At 40.9% G+C, this 18,696-nt stretch overlaps 1 protein-coding gene across 2 annotated transcripts in view; it reads left to right on the forward strand.

Moving 5' to 3' along the window:
* Positions 1 to 18,696, forward strand: part of unc5ca (unc-5 netrin receptor Ca) — a 286,639-nt gene that overhangs the window by 218,164 nt on the left and 49,779 nt on the right. The window contains exons 6-8 of one of the 2 annotated variants that reach the window (XM_049579110.1): positions 3,996 to 4,163; positions 4,469 to 4,633; positions 15,067 to 15,123. In XM_049579110.1, coding sequence (XP_049435067.1) covers positions 3,996 to 4,163; positions 4,469 to 4,633; positions 15,067 to 15,123 — 390 coding nt within the window. The remainder of the gene's footprint in view (positions 1 to 3,995; positions 4,164 to 4,468; positions 4,634 to 15,066; positions 15,124 to 18,696) is intronic. The other variant, XM_049579112.1, reaches the window with a different exon arrangement.

Here is an 18,696-nt window from a genome sequence, read left to right on the forward strand (position 1 = left end):
TGTTAGTTTAGTTTTCAGGCGATGCTCTTCTGTCGCTGGTTCTCACTGAAAACTGAATAGAAAAATCTTGTTTAGAGGAACAAAAATGCCTCATATGCCTTGTCTTGCTTTCGCCCTCTTTTCATTTTACCAAATGCCAGCCTGACATGAGAGGATAGGAAACATTTTGAGGAAAAACAATGTATAGCAGAACGCTCGCACACATACCACACACGCACAGCGTTTCTCTCAAATGTAACACTGAGTCTATTCACTAGTAGGAGTGTTTCAATCAAAAATAACTGTGCATGTGTGCGTGTTCGATACAGACAGCTAGAGATGGAGTGGTTTGACACTGATGTATCCTTACAGAAATAGATTGTTCAATCTGTGGTTCAATCTTCTCGGCTCCACAAGGGCCCGACTGACACTGTTGACAAGGTGAAATAGTAGCGGAAAAAAACAGAGGAACATGAGGGGAAAAAAATGGAATAGCTGCAGATGGATGGGAGACAGGTGAGGAGAAAGGAAAGGCAGAGGAGAACAGAGTGGGAGAGAGCAGGTGAAAGAACAAGAAAAAAAGAGAAGAATAACCTAAGAAAGTTGATGACAAAAGTGACTGTACCTGATTTTATCGGTTACTCTTTCTCTCTGATGATTCATTTCTAATTGGGCGTTAGGAAAGGAGTGGGCACCGTCCACTGGGCTGAGACAGAGCTGTCGACATGCGGCAGAGGAATTTCAACCCACCTCTCCGCATGTCAGCTCTCTCTCTGCGGGTGTCCTTGTGACTCATTCTAACTTTATACCTGATTTCTCTCTATCTGCTTGTCTCTCATCTGCCCTTATCTTTACCTGCACTGCGCTGCCACACATTTTCTCAGGGCAGACAACGGTAATACAAAATAATGATGCAACAGTGGACGCTAAATGTGACAGGATGCAGGGAGAGAGGTGCGGAGACAACAAGAGGGAGGAAGTGGGAAAAGATGCACAAAGAGACAAAGAAAGAGAAAGCACACATAGTTATTTTGGCTAGTGAGGATTTAGAAAACTTAGAAGCATGATTCCTCTTGCAATTGACCTTTTGCTAAGCCCCACCCCTTTGTGAAGGGTCGACAAGCTGTCAGAGTAAGCATGGAGCCCACACTGTAACGAACTGAAGACATCATATTTTTGGAAAAATGAAAGAGTGATTCCAGAGAGAAGCAGACAGAGGGGTCTACAGTCTGTGTTTGAAGGATATATCCAGGATGTCAAACTGACTCAGCAGCAACAACAGGTTAAAAAGACAAAGATAGTTAGAAGCTAAAGCCGAACTATAGGCTACAGATCACAGTGTAAAAGTGAACCACCCCGTCACTGCTGATCACCACACAAGACAATGAATATAAAGGGAAACTTTGCTGACATTGAACTAGCTGTGTGGCATCGCAGTGTGTGCAGATGAACGGTGTTTGGCTTCCCCCCCCCCCCCGTGCTGCGGCCACCTGGACCTCCGCTGCAGGATGGGCAGGGATCTCCAGGGAGGTCAAAAACTGTTCCTCTGCACACACTGTGATGACACACAGCTGGTTGAATATCAGCAAAGTTTCCCTGCTTCCCTTCACTGGTTCCTGTACAGCAGGGTCGGTCTTTGTTTCACTGTTATAATCATTAAAAAGCAAAAGCAGCATGTGTATACATTCAGTAGGCTATATCTTCAGTAGCTAGCTAGCTAACCCTACACTTTTCAGGGTTTGATTTTGGTTTTGGAACAGGGAAGAAATGTATATCTTTTTTTCAACCTCTCCAGGTGACGAGTATCATTAATACACCACGTGCCCCAGGCACAACATTTAGCTCCAAATCCACAAAACCAGCCTGAAAATGAAGGAAATCTGAAACGACTGCATTAGAGTCAATGGGGCACAGCTGTGTTGTTGTCAGACCCTGGTCTGAGCCGGACCAATGCTATGCTGTGATTGGCCAGTCTGTGTCCAGGGCGAGACTTAGCGAAGCGAAGCGAAAGGTCAATAGTTTTTCCTCCCTGTGATCTCCCCAATGAAAGTTCAAGGTTAAAGGAGCAGTGTGTAGGATTTAGTGGCATCTAGTGGTGAGGATTGCAGATTGCAACCAGCTGAAACTATGTGCCATGTGTGTACTCCCAGCTTCAGTGTTGATGGTTCAGGAGGTTTCAGCCTGGAGCTGAATTATCCACAGAGGTCTCTTCCTCTCCAAAACAAAATGACCAAGTGATTAAAACTGGTGAAAACAATTAATAACGCCGGTTCAATGGTGGACAACACGAAAACATGGATAGCCCTATCTAGAGCTAGTGTTTGGATTGTCCACTCTGGGCTACTGTAGAAAATTACAGTGTGGATGGGGCCTGCTTCCTTTGTAGAATATAAACAGCTCACTCTAAGGTGATGAAAACACAATGACTTACATTTTTTAGGTGATTGTTCACTAACGAAAACTTACTTATATTTCATTTCTCCCATATATCCAGATCTGCACACTGGACCTGTAAGCAATGTGCAGTGTGACAGTTGATGTGTGTTTTACTATGTGTGGGTTATACAGCTGCGTGAGACATTGTGCTACAGTAGCAGCAGGGAAATCGAACAGTTGCACGAGAGTGTGTGTGTGTGTGTGTGTGTGTGTGTGTGTGTGCTTGTGTGTGTGTGTGTGTGTGTGTGGTTTGGGTGTGTGCGTGTGTGTGTGGTTTTGGCGTGCAGGAAAATCCAGCTGTTCACACTAAACTTCAACAACCCAGCCTCCTGGCATCTGTAAAACACATACTCGAGTCCATTGAGACAAATAGTTCAATTAAATCAAACAGCACATTGGGGTTTTAATGCACTCTGTGCCTTTTAATTGCTTCATGACAGACCTCGTTTGTATAAACATCACAAAACTTGGGGCTTTTGTGTTAGTACATCTTGTTGTCCAATTATATTTGAAATCCTTTATTTGTTCCTCAAGGGGCAGTTTGAAGCAAGCTTGGTAAGCATTAATGCACATGAACAATGCATTCAGAACTAAAAACAAACATCTTAAAATAAAAATATGACAGTGGTGGAAAGACTTGAAATACACACTGGTTGATGACTGTGGCCAAGACACAGATGGCAAACAATATCCAACACCATGAAGGCACAAAGTACAGTTGTATTTATCTATACTGATTTCTTCTGTAAGTCAAATGGCCTCTGGAATAAAACCAGACTTCCTGTTTCATTGACATCATGAGCAACCTACAACACGTTTCTAATGGCATTAGTTCAAAGTAGTCAGAGGATGTGTAAGGTCATTGATGATTGTGCTGTGCAAGGGATGTTTCAGCACAGTTGCCTGAAGATAATGTTGGCATTGTACGTGTCTGCAACCACAGATGTTACATTTGCACATTTCACATTCCAGATATGTATCATCAATGTCTAAAGTAAAGTCGTTTTTGAGCTGAATTTGTCATCTGGAGGTGGAGGCAAGATGCCTACCAAGCTGCAGACAACTGTTCGAGGCCATTCAGTCATTCATTTTCCATAACTGCTTATCCTGTCAGGGGTCGCGGGGTGAGGGGCTGTAGCCTATCCCAGCTGACATGGGGCAAGAGGCGGCGTACACCCTGGACAGGTCGCCAGACTATCACAGGGCTGACACATAGAGACAGACAGCCATTCATGCTCGCATTCACACCTACGGACCATTTAGAGTCACCAGTTAACCTAACCTGCATGTCTTTGGACTGTGGGAGGAAGCCGGAGTATCCAGTACCCAGCATGCCCATGTAACGTGTCCATGGTTTGCAGAAATATACAATGCCAACTTTATTTATTTATTTATTTATTTTCTGGTGCGTTGTTTATATTTTTGTGTCTGGACAATAATTTAAAAGTTGAAGTCAACAACGGTTCTTTCAGCAAAAGGATGTGAATACTTTCAGTTAAAGAGAAACAAAATGCTACTACTTGAAATGGCTGATCAATGCATGTATTAATGTACTGATTTACTGATCTATGTCACCACAGTGAATGGTGGTTGGTCGACCTGGACAGAGTGGTCAGTGTGTAACAGTCGTTGTGGACGTGGCTTCCAGAAACGAACCCGCAGCTGCACTAACCCCGCCCCTCTCAACGGAGGACTGCCTTGTGATGGACAGGCCATACAGAAACTTCTCTGCACCACACTGTGCACCGGTAAGTCTGTTCTAGTCCAATTTTATTCCTCACTTTACCCTACTGTGTTGTTCTGTTCTGTATCCTTTTCTCCTCTGTGCTATTTTATTCTGTGGCCTCAAGTTTCTACCTGTTCTGTCCTACGCTCAGCATCTGCTGCATTCCACCTCTGTTCTTTTTTTGTGCTTCACCGCCCTATATATATATATTACACTTTGGGGGTTGAGGCAGAATTGAGGACATTCTTTGTGCTTTCTCTATTTCTCCCTTGTCGTTTTTTTGTGTTTCTCATTCTCCTGGCTCCTCTCCCCATCCTTTCCCTCTAGTGGACGGTGTGTGGACAGAGTGGAGTAAGTGGTCAGCCTGTGGGACGGAGTGTACCCAGTGGAGGAGGAGGGATTGCAACAACCCAGCACCTAAAAACGGAGGAAAGGACTGCGAGGGGCTGGTGCTCCAGTCTCAGAACTGTACTGACGGACTCTGTATGCAAAGTGAGTGGACTTAATGAATCATCCAGAGCTGAAGCATTGACAGACCTCTTCTAAATGTATTGAAGATGTGTCATATATCATACATAGCAATGAAAGATGAGAATGCCAATTAGTACACAATATGCAATATATGAATAGGTCTCTGCTTCAGATGGGAATTGACTTGAATGTGAATTGACCGCGGATTAAGCAGCACCATTGTGGTGTTGATGCATGGTCAGGCTTTTAGCCAAAGGAGAGGAGTGAGTGAAGTGTAATATGCATGCCAGTTAAATGGATTGATTTACAACACTGATCTATATTGAGAAATCCATAATAGATGCACGAGTAATAAATTAACCCTTAAAAGTGTTATCGTAATGTTAGCTTTTGGTTAGCTGATATCTTAAAACTCTTAAAAATATCTGTAATTTACTGGCAGATATTGTTCCTGAAGATGTTAGAAAACCAGTCTTGAATTTAAAAACTTCACATCTTTGTTTGAACATCAGTCTATTTATTGACAACCCTATTAGATAACACGGTCTCACTCCCAGCTCGTCACATACAGATGCTTGGTCAGTGGCCCTCCACATCAGATACTACTGCACCAAGGCACCCTTTAGCAGTGGTATGAGGTACAACAAGAGGCAACATTTTTTTAATGCGCAGAGCAACAGCCTTAGTGTAAAGTGAGAATGGCCAGAAAACGTGGTGGTAGGGGAGGACAATTGGTCTAACAAGCTGCGGACTTTCATTCAGGTGCCTACTGTTTGTGTACCATGTATGTAGGAGCCAGAATGTGTATTTAAACCTTATTGTTTGTTATTTGTTTAGGCTGCACACGGTCTTTTGGTCACTTTCACTTCCGGTGGTAATTGGCACAGGCTTGGGTGTTGTTTCACATTATTTTACCGGTTCATTCAATGGTGTGGCGGGTGAGGGTGCTCTGATATTTTCTGTCGACCGTAATCGCAATCATGTAATCACATAACGTAATCACATTATGTAATTTAGTTATTTCAGTTGTTTGTTCAATAAATCATCATAAAAAGCATCGTTGGACTTCAGCATGGACTCCTTTGAATGAGTCACAGTTACAGCAGCTTTTGTCACTGATAGTAGTCGCTACAGTGTGATACCAAAAATCAACTACATGGGGTGCTACGTCACTTGCATACATAATAAGCAAGTGACATGTGACGTGATGTTAACATGACACATACATGATGTTACATAACACTAGTAACAGAGGTACTTATTGTAAGCCAAACCATGTTTATTTCTAAACCTAACCAAGTACTGTTGTTGCCTAAATCTAAGGAAGTAAACCCCAAACTGATGATTTTTACCTACATTTATTTATTTTTTTATTTAAAGAGACTGTATGCATCTAACAAGCACAAACTATACATTTCCTGTGAGATCAAAAGTTTATTTTAAAAGACACAATGCATGTAATGAGTGTAAATTGACACGCCACCCAGTGCCTCTCATACCGCCGCTAAAGGGTGCCTGGGTATGTCAGCATCTGATGTTTAGGACCACTGGTCAAGTGTCATTATTTGACGAGTTGGCGTGACAATGTGTTGCAGCTGTATTTCAATCAGAAGAGAATGAGAAATGAGAATGACAAATTAATGAGAAATGTGAAAAGTCTTTGATAATTAGACCCCATCGTGATATCATGTATTCCAGGAGGGTGGTAAAGACGTAGTAGATTAGGGATCCCTCCTATGGAGTCTAGATGCTGGTGATGGTAATGGCTGTGATGAGAAAAGATGAAGAGGGAGCTGAGGATGTGGATGTGAAGAGGAGTGGGCTTTTGATGAGCTTTTCCTGGGCCCTAGATAAGGTGACTGGAGGTAAATGAGGTGGTGGAGGGCGCGACAATTCTGCCTAAAATGACAGCTGACAGGAGCAGAGACATAAATGGCTGAAGGAGATTGTGGCAAAGTTTGACTGGCTAACTGGGAGAGGGAACACCGATAGTCAGCTGATGGGACAGAGAGAGAGTTGTGAATGGATATAGCATAAAGAAGGTCTTCCTGATTGAACTTAGGCTGAGCTTCATTAGATGAAGTCAGTGGCATTAGTGCCCAACTAAACCAATGGAGTCAGTGGGCTTCTGCAGGCTTGTCAGCATGGTTGTGCTGAGATTTTATACCTTGGAGACATACCGTTGACACTCTTGGATATTGTAAATGTTATTGCGTCATCTTCTTTTTCATTTCTAATCTAGCTTCTGTATGTATCAACTAGCGTTGCAGTAAAGTTTTGCAGTTTTCCTCTTCTTGTTCCCATCCTTCTCATTTCTCACTTCCTCCTTTATGTTCTTATTCCCACCTATCCTCCTCTTCATCAGTCGTCTCATCTCACTTTCTAGTCCTCCGGCAACCACTGCTACTCTTTACATTAAGTCTCCTATCCTTATTGCCATCTCTCTTGCCTTTTCCTCTCAGTCTCTCTGGTTTTATCTCCAGGAGCCTACCTGCTCCCCTTTCTCCTTTTTATAGTGATTTGCTCTCGCTCTGCCTTACACGTGCACTTTCATTCTTTTGTGCACATTATGGGTGATTTATAGAAGGGTTTTTGAATGTCATCATGATTAACCTTAGTTTCCCCACTTTCTTGTCCATTACTCAAGTCAAAAACACCTGTTTTATAAGGAAAGTAATGATAGATAATGATGTGGAACAGTCACCACCACCCCCTCCCACACACACACACACACACACACACACACACACACACACACACACACAATTTAGTGACTTCTGACACCAGTAAAAAAAACAGTGTGGTAAATTTCAAAACCGCATGGAAAATGTGGGCTGAGTCATAATGGCACAAATATAGCAGCAGCAGTTTTTCCAAGGTGGAGGCAATTATATTTGTTGACTTGTAGGAATAGTGCTTGTTACTCCCTGTGCTCAGAGTAATTGGCAGACAAGCATCTGACGTGAAGGGAGAGCGGGAGAGGCCTGTCAGAGTGAAGAGAAGAGAGGACAGGTAAAAACAGAAAAATAGTCATTTTTGAAAGAAGCCCACATACACACTCATGCTTGTAATTATGCCATCAATCCTCATTGTCTTTCTTTTCACACAACATGCCAGCCATAGAGGTACTTTTCCTCAGTGGTAAGAATTCTCTTTTAGACTCTGATCATCTCTGTGTTCATCTTGAGAAGTTTTATAACAAAGGAAAACTGTGAGGAACATTTTTCAGAGTTGACCTGACAAAGTAAAAAAGTATGTATTTCTTCTGCCTAAAATGCTTCGTAGAAGTGTATGGTTGTCTGTGACCCTACTTTGGTTGGAGGACTCCCATAGTCTTATTGATAGACACTTTTGGGTTGCCACCACCATATTTATGTAAATTGAATTTTGACCTTCATTTTATCTGGATTGTCTCTTGAGACTGAAATCTGATTTTCAAGAGAGACAAAATGACATTCAGGCAAAAAGTGTGAATAGTTATGTCCCTTTGATCCAAGGACTTGTTCTGAATTTGATAAAAGAGCCATTATAGATAGATAGATACCACCCTAGATTTTAAATATTCTAATACTGCAAGTATTTACAGTAAAATTATGCAATTTTCTGATCTTGCCAGACTGTCCTAGCTGTTCTATTATTTGGCTCTATATATATGTCATTATATCTGCATGACTTTTAATTGTTTATCAGAAATCTCATTGAGTAAATATTTACTTATTATTAATAGTCTACCCGACAATATTGCCACAATATCAGTATCACTATATTTAGTCAAAAACATTGTGATATTTGATTTATTCCATATCGCCTAGCCCTAATCTCTTCACATACCATACAGTTTTTGTATAACTGAAATTACATCCAGTAACTCCTATTCCTAACAGCAGGACGAGACCAGCAGAAACACAGGTCTGTTTTTGCAACTTCAGTGTAAGAGAAGAGATTGAGATTGTTTATTACAACCTCAGTAATATCTGCTGTCTTACGTGTGGCATGGCAGCCTGTTGATAGGCTATTACTCCTGACACGTAACCAGTCAGATAGCGTTGTGGGTGGGGCATTGAGCGAGGCTACAGAGAGGTGACTGCAGACAATGGCTGAATTTCAAGGAGGCTACGTCAACAAAGGACTGTACCAATGTCAAGGATCCTTCGAATTCTACCGTCATTCAGAGAATTTTCAAGGATGTATGTGTGTATCCTCAGCAGGTATAAAGTACCCACAGTTCTTTGCGCACAATTTGCTGGAAGTGAAGGCAGAAGCTCTTCAGGACTTGGATAAATATGTCTTTTATTTGGATTCATTAATGTCTCCAGGAGTTTTTAATCATAAAAGCATAACAAACACTGACAGAAACCTCATAATTTACACTTTTAAATGTGTCCACTGACAATTAATGAGATTTTTAAAATACTATGATTAAGTTAAAAGTTTTTAAATTAATAATTTACAGCAAGAATAGAACACTAAGTGCTAAGTTTTATTTAGCGTACATGTTTGTTTTTTCAAGTATAATCTGGAAATATATTCTCCCTATAAGACTAGTGACTTTGAAAATACTGCTACACTTGTTCAAATTGTAACGACATTAGAATGTGCCAAAATTATCATAGTAGCCTAAAACCCCCTCAGTCAGCTGAGAGTGAACGTTCCAATGCATGTTCACTGGATGCCAGGAAGGACTCTTGCTTTGCCTCCCCTTCCTTGGGAGGACTCGTGTGACGATGTACTTGCTTGATGTTTGTACAGGGCAGCTGGGTTTGGCAAGAACAAAGGATCCTTGACTTTGAGAAACACAATAGAACAGCATCAGAGCCAAAGTAGAGTGTTTATTTATTCATTTTTTATTTAGTCATCATATCGGCTCAAATAAAAAAGCTGTGATGACGGTATTTTGAGGTGATACAGATACAGCCCCAGTTATCTGTCTATAACTCCATTATATTGCTGCCTCTTATGGCTTTGGCAAACTCAATGAGGCATTCCTGTTCAAATCAAGGTTGAGTAAGTCACAAGCAGTCAGGAATTCTGTTCACTTTGTCAGTGAACACAAAGCTTTCAGCCAAGTGAGCTGTTTCTTGTGTGAGGGACTTCTCTCTGCAGCTCGATGGGAGTGGATAGTAGTGATGATTTAATAAATGATCTAAGTCATGAGCAATGGAATAATATTATATAATCCCTCAAAAAGCTTTACTGTACATGCGGAGCCCTGCCCACTCCTTACGCAGTGTATTATATACTGTGTCTCTGCTCCATCAGAAGGCTTCCCTGAGGCCTGTGAGGTATGGCCACAGAATCTGGGATAAAACCTAGAGAGGTATAGATTTAGGCTCATTTCCCCTGATTGATTTTCTGTCTTTAAAATGACTCCACAGACGTGGTTTTATGTCAGCACTAATGTTTCAGCTGTTTCCTGTAGCATTTACAGGAATCTATGAACAGTGTGTGCGTGTGTGTGTTTGTGTGCATGTGTGTGTGTGTGTGCATGGTTGTTAGAGGGGGTTTCTGCGTGCACAGCATTTTATAGCTAGCGTATATTTGCAAGGCTTGAAGTGATTCTTGCTCCGTTCTTCCATTTGGTTTATGGATGATGGATCTTTTTAAAATGTGATCTTTACACAGACAGAAAATGATCCATTGCTTGTAACCAACTGGGCCGTTACACTAACAATTTTAAGGTGTTTTGCTTCAGTAAAACTAGAGGTGTAAGTCACAGGTTTTAACATGATGCAATTTTGACTCTTTGGACAATGACACAATATATTTGCTCAGATCACTTAGTCTGCCATGATCCAGTTTCAATTCAATTAAATTCAGGGGCTTTTGATTGATATGAGACAGTATTAGTTGATATCCTCAGTCTTTTTCTTGACTGCCTACCATTGGTTGCCTGGTGCTCCGCTGCTTGCACTGTTTGGATGTTGAAGGAGTTGTTCTTGGTGAAATAGACATGCCATGGGAATTTCAAAATAAAGGCGTATTTTAGAGTGCTTTCAGACTTGGAGTTCATTTGCTTTGGTCCGAATCAGCGACAAATTTTGTTACAAAGTTGCATAATTGCCTAGAGTTGGTTTGTGTTCTCATGGCAGCATTTACAAGCAGACCAGATCAAATGCCTTGTGCGAGAAAGCTGCTCTTGATTGGTCAGAATTTCCATGCAGGAAAAATCCAGGAAGTAAACAAACCGTTAAAGAAGAGTACACTTGCAAGATAAATGTGACACTTTCTAATGTCACAATGGAGGGACAACTCCAGGACTGTAGCATGCTCATGTTTAACCCAAACAATGTGTCATGTTACTGCAGTTGGTTCGGAACGAGGTCGGAACACGTTCTCACCACAAGCGAACCACACCAGAGTTCTACCACCGTTTTCAAGAAGGTCTCGGTCCTGTTGTTTTGGTGCGATTGCTGTGTTCACACCTGCCCAAATCAACCACACTTAGGGGTAGAGGAACTTGAGAAGTTTTCACTTTGTATCGATAATATTGGATCATTGATCTTTGAATCGATGTATCGATCTTGATCAACGTATCATTACACCCCTAAGTAAAACACAAAAAAATATTTATTGTAGAAAGCACATTTTGCTTGAAATGAAGTGCTGTTGGCACAGCTTTAGATATAAGCTACAATTTGTATTTGTTTATGCTGGATATGTCTCTCGGGTTTTTAGCACAACGTCTTCAGACTCAATTTAATGGAAAAAAGTACAACAGTGGTTTTCTGCTTTATCTATAAGTAGTAACTTTAAGGGTTTCAGGTTTGTGAATGAACTGATAATGTCAATGTAGAGGGGGCGTTAATGTTTTAGATAGTGCTCTGTAATTGACTTTGTGCTCAGAAAGTACTTCACTCTACTCTCGCTCGTTTTCCCTCTCTCTTTTTCTTGTTCTCTCTCCACCAACACCTCCCGCCTCTCTATTCATCTCCTCCGCCATCTCTTGCTGCCCTTTTTCTAAAGTTGTCCTGTTAAATCCTGAGAGGTAGAAATCCATTTGACCTCACTTCTGCCCCGCGTGGAGTGCCTCCTCTCCTTTTGTGGTTATGTGTTTATCGGTGTGAGTCTGTATATATGTCTGTGTGTGTGTGTGTTTGTGTGTGTGTGTGTGTGTGTTTGTGTCTTCTTGTGACAGAAGTTGGAAGTCTTTCACGTATTTTTTTTTAAGAGTTGTTTGTGTTGTTTTATATCTTTTGGCCTGTTGACATTTTTCTGACACATCGATCAGAATTCTTGGAGCAGATTCAGTCAGAGCTCCACTGTGTCATCCTCGAGAGCATGACATTTCACTCACTACCTACTCGTGTGTGTGTGTGTGTGTGTGTGTGTGAGCGCCACATAGCTGTACCTCCAGAGCAAATAAAATCTGCTGTGTGGTCTCTAAAACCACAAGTAATCACTAGAGATACTGGCTGTTATGTAACTTTAGTGTTTGGAGAGAACATTGAATCGTGTTTGTGTTGTATTATACAAAGCGATCAGCAGTGTCAGCAGGTACTGCAGAGCATCAAACAAGCCATCTCTCCATTGAAGCTCCATTCTTTCCACTTGTGTTTCTTCTCATTGTGAATTCTAATCGCCAAGTCGTATTGTTTCTTATGCTGCTTGTTAGCCATTTTCTGCTTCTTTTCTTAAATGTTTTGTCCTCATCTGTGACATCTTTTTCTTTCGTATTGCTTCTGTTGGCTCTTACTAAATCAATTACGCTTCATTTTCCAGTCATTTTGTTTTTAATATTTGTTTAAACAACTGTATTATAATTGGAACATGACCTTTCTTAGATGCATGTAAACATAGTCAGTTACTCAGTCATTTGATACAAGAATAAGAAATCTGATAATACAGTGCTGGAGCATGCTAAGTAATGCCCAAAACACTTTGAACAGTATGACTAACCAGATTGCGCTAACTTCCAAGCCTACCTGCATAAAGAAAAGCTGTGAAACAAGTCCTTCAACCCATATGATCCCATAGGTTGCTTGTTTCTACCCTCTAATACGACCCACAGGAGCGTTTCCTGTTTTAGTGCCCCCACAAACCTGGTCTCATTCCCAACTCGTCAAATACTGACGCTTGACACTGATGCACGCTTTAATGGTGGTATAATGTGGGATTTATACTATTGTGCTGAATCGAAGCAATACCTACAGTGTCCTTTTTATTTACTTTAATTCCATAAATAAGAAATAAGAAATTGTGAGGATAGTAAAGCCTCTGAAAAATAACATTTTACATCTGGTGTTTGATTTATCCTGCGGGGATCTAAACCTTGTGATTTATCCTAGCTACATATGAGTAGAGGAAATCTCCGCTTGTGGCTAGGCTAATTTATGCAGTGTAAAATGCCATAGGCTTGTGAAAACAATGTTAGCATGTTGTATTTGTTTGGAAAACATGTTTAGTATAAGACAGTTGTTTTGTCAGTGAACCTTGTGAGTTGTAATGGAGCTGAATTTTGTAATATTACCTTTGTTAAATATTGCTGTTGTCCCTGACTTTATATGAGTGGGGGAAAAGTCCACTAGCCACTAGGCTAATTTTTACAATGTAAAATTGTATAGGCTTGTGCTGACAACATTAGCATGTTGTATTTGTGGGGAAAATGTGTCCAGCAAAAGACAAGTGCTGTGTCTGTGAATGCTGCGAGTTATAGTGAAGCTGATTTGTTCACTTGTGTTTGAAGTTGTCTCTATTAAGCCATGTTTAATGTGTGTTTTGAATCAACTAAACTTTACATCACTTCACAGAAAACCCGCTGCAGACTAGTGTTTTGTAGGTGTAACTGCAGAGCGACACAGACACACCACTGCACAAGTATAAATGCTCACAACAGCATAAGCCATGTGCGTAGGCTCTGCATAGAGCTGACGCACAAGTATAAATCCCACTTAAAGTGCACTGGACAGCATCATTTTTTGAAGCGCTGAGTAACTGCTGTAGTATGAAGAGTAAGAAGGTCTCTATGGGATGGGCGGGAGGAGAGGTGGATGGGATGGGTGTTTCCCATGTGAAACCAGATGTCTATCAAGGTATTTTAATGACAGTGTAGTGTGCTAATATGTGTGGCATACAAGGCGGATGTCTTATCTATGTGATGTATGTTACGTGACATTGTGTAACGTTAGTAAAAAACAAACTTATTTTAAGCCAAACCATGGTGTTTTTTTCTAACCCTAACCACATACTTTTGTAGCCTAAAAGCAAGGTGTCTTGTCTTAGAAACTGTACATTCCTGAAAAAAAAAGAGAGGTTTATTTTGAAAAGACATGTAACAAGCACAAATTTAGAAGCCATCCCTGAGCATCCAAAAGTGATGCAGGAGGAGTTCCAGAGCCAAATAGCTTGATGAGTAGTGCTGGTATTTGACAAGTGAGTGGTGAGAATGTGTCGCCCCCACCAGTGGCAGGAAATAAACACATCCTCTTACCTAAATGACAAGAATAGGTCATAAATTACTGTTAACAGTCGCAGTTTTAAACACATGGTTATCATTGTGCAAGCAGCAGTATTAATATTATAACTACTGGTTTAGGCCACAAAACCACTTGATTAGGTTTAGAAAAAAAAGGTTTGAATCAAAATCATATTAATGTAAATGTTTGTTATGTAACCTCTGCACATAAGTTAACTACTACTCTTTTGCATAGTTAAAATACTGTATCTCAATGCTGAGTTTTGGTTTCACACGGGACACTAACAGCAGCCTCCTGTATCAAAGTCCTTTGTTTGTGTCAGTTCCTCTTTATACTACATCTCCTGACTTCTTCCTTTGCTCCTGTCATAATTTCTATGGCACCCAGAGGTTGCAGCCTAACAAACGTAAATATAGGTTGTAAAAAGCTGCTTGTTCAAAGACCCATGTGGTCGTATTTTGGAGGGAGACAGTCTCACTGTATGTTTTTACTGTATTTGCACATCACCCCACTTAACCTCATCAGCTTTTCTTGCCCTTTGGTGATGATCGGTGTGACTTGTACGTCCAGCAGGTCTGGCGAGAAGCTTTTAAGCGCACCATGTTGCCTTTATCAATTATACACCAGCACTTCAATTATACATTAGTACATCAGCAGTTCGTCTGTGTCATAGACCCTCTGTCTCACTAAGTGGACCACTCAGCATGACACAGCAGTAACCGTCTTACAGACAGTAGGGTTTCTCAAATTATATACTTTTTTTGTCCTATGAGGTGATTTAATTAGCTTTATTTTGTTTGTTTTGTTTTCAGACCTTTCAATATTGATTCCTAGACTAAGACAACTTAACTTAATATAGATGAGTAGAAAAGCAAGAACGACACAAAGAAAGAAACAAGCTTTGGCATGTCGAGGAGTTTTTGTGTCCATGTCCTGCCCTGTTTTTCCCATTTTATTTGACCTCTTTGTTTGATTTTGATTGTTTGTGTTCCTCTCCCTTCCTCCATCCATTCCACCATCCCCTTCTTTTCTCATCCCAAGGTTCATTGTTTCAGAAGTCCACTGAGCCCAAAGAAAACAGTGATTTGGGAATCCCATGTAAGTTGATGTTTTATGTTTTATCATCATCCATTTTCCTTTTGTCTTATTCATCTTAGTGTTTCTCTCATTGATTGAGCATTGACCTTTGGCTCGTGCTTTTTGTTACATGTCATTTTGAGTTGCTTGATGAGAGTTTTGCTCTTGTCTTATCATCTGCTGTGCTGATCAAACAAAAACCTTCAAAGAGCACTTCACTAGATTTAAAACTTCTATCTGCTCTCAGACAAAGGCAGTCATGGTAGATTAATCATTTACAATGTTGCTTGTATGATGGAAATAAGACTTTGCAGGGCCTATATACTCCTACTAAATTATTTAAGGTGGATGTTTCCAAAAATCTAGATATATTTAGCAGCATTTGTACAATTCCTTTGCCATCCTCTTGGTATTAAACAGTAACAGCAGAAACACAGTTTGAGTTTTTACACCTTAAGAGTACAACCTCAGACTCTAATGTTACATGTTGACTTTCCGTGCCTTTTTACTACATTTCCTTCACTTAAACTGCAGAAAACAGAGACACATGTGCCCGTTACAATCCAGAAAATATGAAATCATACAAAAAGAACAGAAATGTCATAGTCTTGACCTTACAGATTTTGCCTTAATGGTCCGTTTTACATTAAAGGAATGTTGTGTAAGATTTAGGGGACTCTAGTGGCATCTAGTGGTGAGGACTGCAGTTTGCCACCAGCTGAAACTTCTCCAAGTCAGAATTCCTTCAGTGTTGTGCAGCAGGTTGAAGTATCCGCAGAAGCTTCCTCCACTCCAATACAAACAGACCTGATGATTTAAACTGATTAAAAAACTCAATAAAGCAATTACATGTTACAAATCAGAATTTCTCCAACACTGCTTGACATGTCAGAGACGGGCTGCTAGCCCAGCACCTGCTGATGTATGCTCACCTTTTTTGTTTGATAACTTATTAGCTCCAGATGTTGTGGAGGTTTTTAACAGGAGCCAAAGCATCCCCAGAGGTCTCTGCAGCCCATGTCCACCAAATGCTTTCGGTATAGTATCTTTGGAACCAAAAGTAACCCTCAGACATGGTACCTAGACCGTAGCCTTTCCACTGCAAACTGTACTCTTTCACGTGGGCGCGGTTGTTGTCACTCACTGCTCCGTCCAGCACTCACTGTATTTCGTCCTTTATCAGTCCAGCACCTCATTTATTGTCCATGGAATTGGGTTGCACATGCTGACATTTTCATAACAGAATAGTACAGGCTGCAGTGAGAGTCTCTTTCAGTGGGGCATTTAAAAAATTTACATCATCAACTCATGCACTGATTAACATAACAAGTAAATGTTCCATCTTAAAAGTTGCCAGCAGTCGGCCCAGTGAATATTTTTTCTCAGTCTACAGCTGCTGCAAGAGACAGCAAAACATAATTTCAATTTTATAGTTACAGTTTACTATTGTATGTAAAACTCCAGTATGAACAGTGGTTACATGAGCCTCAAAACCAGCCACAACTCAGCCCTGAGCAGAGTGACTGTCCGCTATTGACCAGTCAACGGACTGCAGTGATCTGTGTGCTAGGTACCCCAACAAAGGGGTGACCAAAAATGAGGACGGTACGGAACGGTTCCATTGGTACCATCCACAACTTTTCACAGTGGAAACGTAAGAAAAGCATACCGAACTGAACTGTACCGTACTGCTTGGTGGAAACAAAACAAACAGACCCAGTGATTTCAACCAATAAAGAAATGGTTGTATCCAGAGCTGGTGTTAGGTTTGTCCATTCTGGGCTACTATAGAAACATGGTGATACAATATGGAGAGCTCCATAGATGAGGACCCGCTCCCTCTGTACACAGTGACTCTTACTTTCAGGAGATTATCCACTAAAGAAAACATACCTAGTACATGTAATTTAATTTCTACCAATAGATGCCTCCAAACACTACGCATTGGATCTTAAAGTCCTATTTTATTATTATCCATGTATGTTTATATTTTACTCATCTTGCATTGAAGGTTTACTAAAACACTTTTCAGTCATTTAAAATGTAGTGCAGGATCCCAGAGCTGTGTCTAGAAAGCGAATGCGCCATAGTGGTGACAGATTCCTTTAATTAACTTGATTCTCTCTTTCTTCCTGTCTGATAGCAGCGAATCGATTCTGCGCCAGTTCACTTGATTCACAATTTGTGAGTTTGTTGCAGCTGTGGTCATTTTGGAGAGTCGCCAGCCAGCTTTGGAGTTTTGCCAAAGTAGGCAATTTGCCTTAGTCCTGAACACTTGCTTTGTGTTTACAAGCATATTGGCTCACTGAGAACTCAATGGAGCGCGGTTCAACTACAGACACTGAACTGAGTGAAAGTTTGATTCGAATCCACTGATTTGACCCATTCTCTTTAAAGTATCATCTAAATGATTGACATGTCAAATGATCCCCTTGCTAATGCATCATTTGTAGAAGAGAAAAATTATTAACAGGAAGGCACAGGATCACCTGGTGAGGGGGATACGTCTTTGGGAGGTATGAAAGCTACTGAATGAGTAATAGAAAAGGTGAGAGATGATAAGAGGGTTTAAAAAATACATTCAGCTGTACTTGTTATGCTCCTTTCTTCCTATCCCGCTCTCTTCCCCTCTTCCTTTCCCTCTCTTTCATTGTGACTGTTCCTCAAAGTGACATAATGAGAGAGATTTACTACAAACACAAGAATTGAAAGATGCAAGAGGGAAATGACCTCTGCCATTTATTATTACCGGGCTTTTTACTTCTCTCATTGCAGGAGCTCTCGTTTTATCTTCAAAGCAGTCTATGAGCGACTGTGATGTGTTCTAATGACTCTCGTTTAAGGCCTGCTGAAGCAGTTTCATCATCCCGGTGTGTTTTGTGAGATGACTAGTCCCAGACAGACGCAGACACAAAGAGAACTAGAGATGAGATATAGAGGCAGTCATTGCTCATTTAACAGATTGTCACTCCAGTTTTAATATTCAAAAATACAGTCACTAACACCAGCACTGGGAGGTTGCATGAGTGGCTCTGAGACTCACTAATTACCAAACTGGAGTATGACTACAGATATAAATGTAATGTGTAACTGAAATGACACTTTCCACAGTCCACATGTCCGTGAGGGACTGTCAACATGTTGTCCAAACGTGTGAACACGTCCACCTACTGTATGCAGACACCCAGTGCAGTATAAACACAACCGCAACGTGTCTGCTGTCCATCTCCTGTCTGTATCAGGGCTTTAAGTCAGGTTACAAATGCAGTACTAACCACCTCCATATCTGGTTCGACATCCAATAGCTGTGCTGGCAAAATCAGACTCTGCATCCACAGCTGCCAGTTAAAGAGGCGATATGGAAGATTTCTGCTGCTCCATTGCAGAACCATGACCATACTGTATCTGCAGGGAGGTGATAGGGTATTTGGTCAATACCAGTGTGACTTAATAATTATATATAGGTGCTGAGATTTCTGTTTCTAAAACTTGGTTCCCAGGCCATATTCTGTTTGGGAATACAACCTCCATACCAACAGGAATATTAAAACAAGCATCTTCGTCCAATCAAGTGGGATCTGACTGTGATCTTTT

This window comes from Epinephelus fuscoguttatus, linkage group LG6, assembly GCF_011397635.1.
Source record: "Epinephelus fuscoguttatus linkage group LG6, E.fuscoguttatus.final_Chr_v1".
In the NCBI taxonomy this organism is placed as follows: Eukaryota; Metazoa; Chordata; class Actinopteri; order Perciformes; family Serranidae; genus Epinephelus; species Epinephelus fuscoguttatus.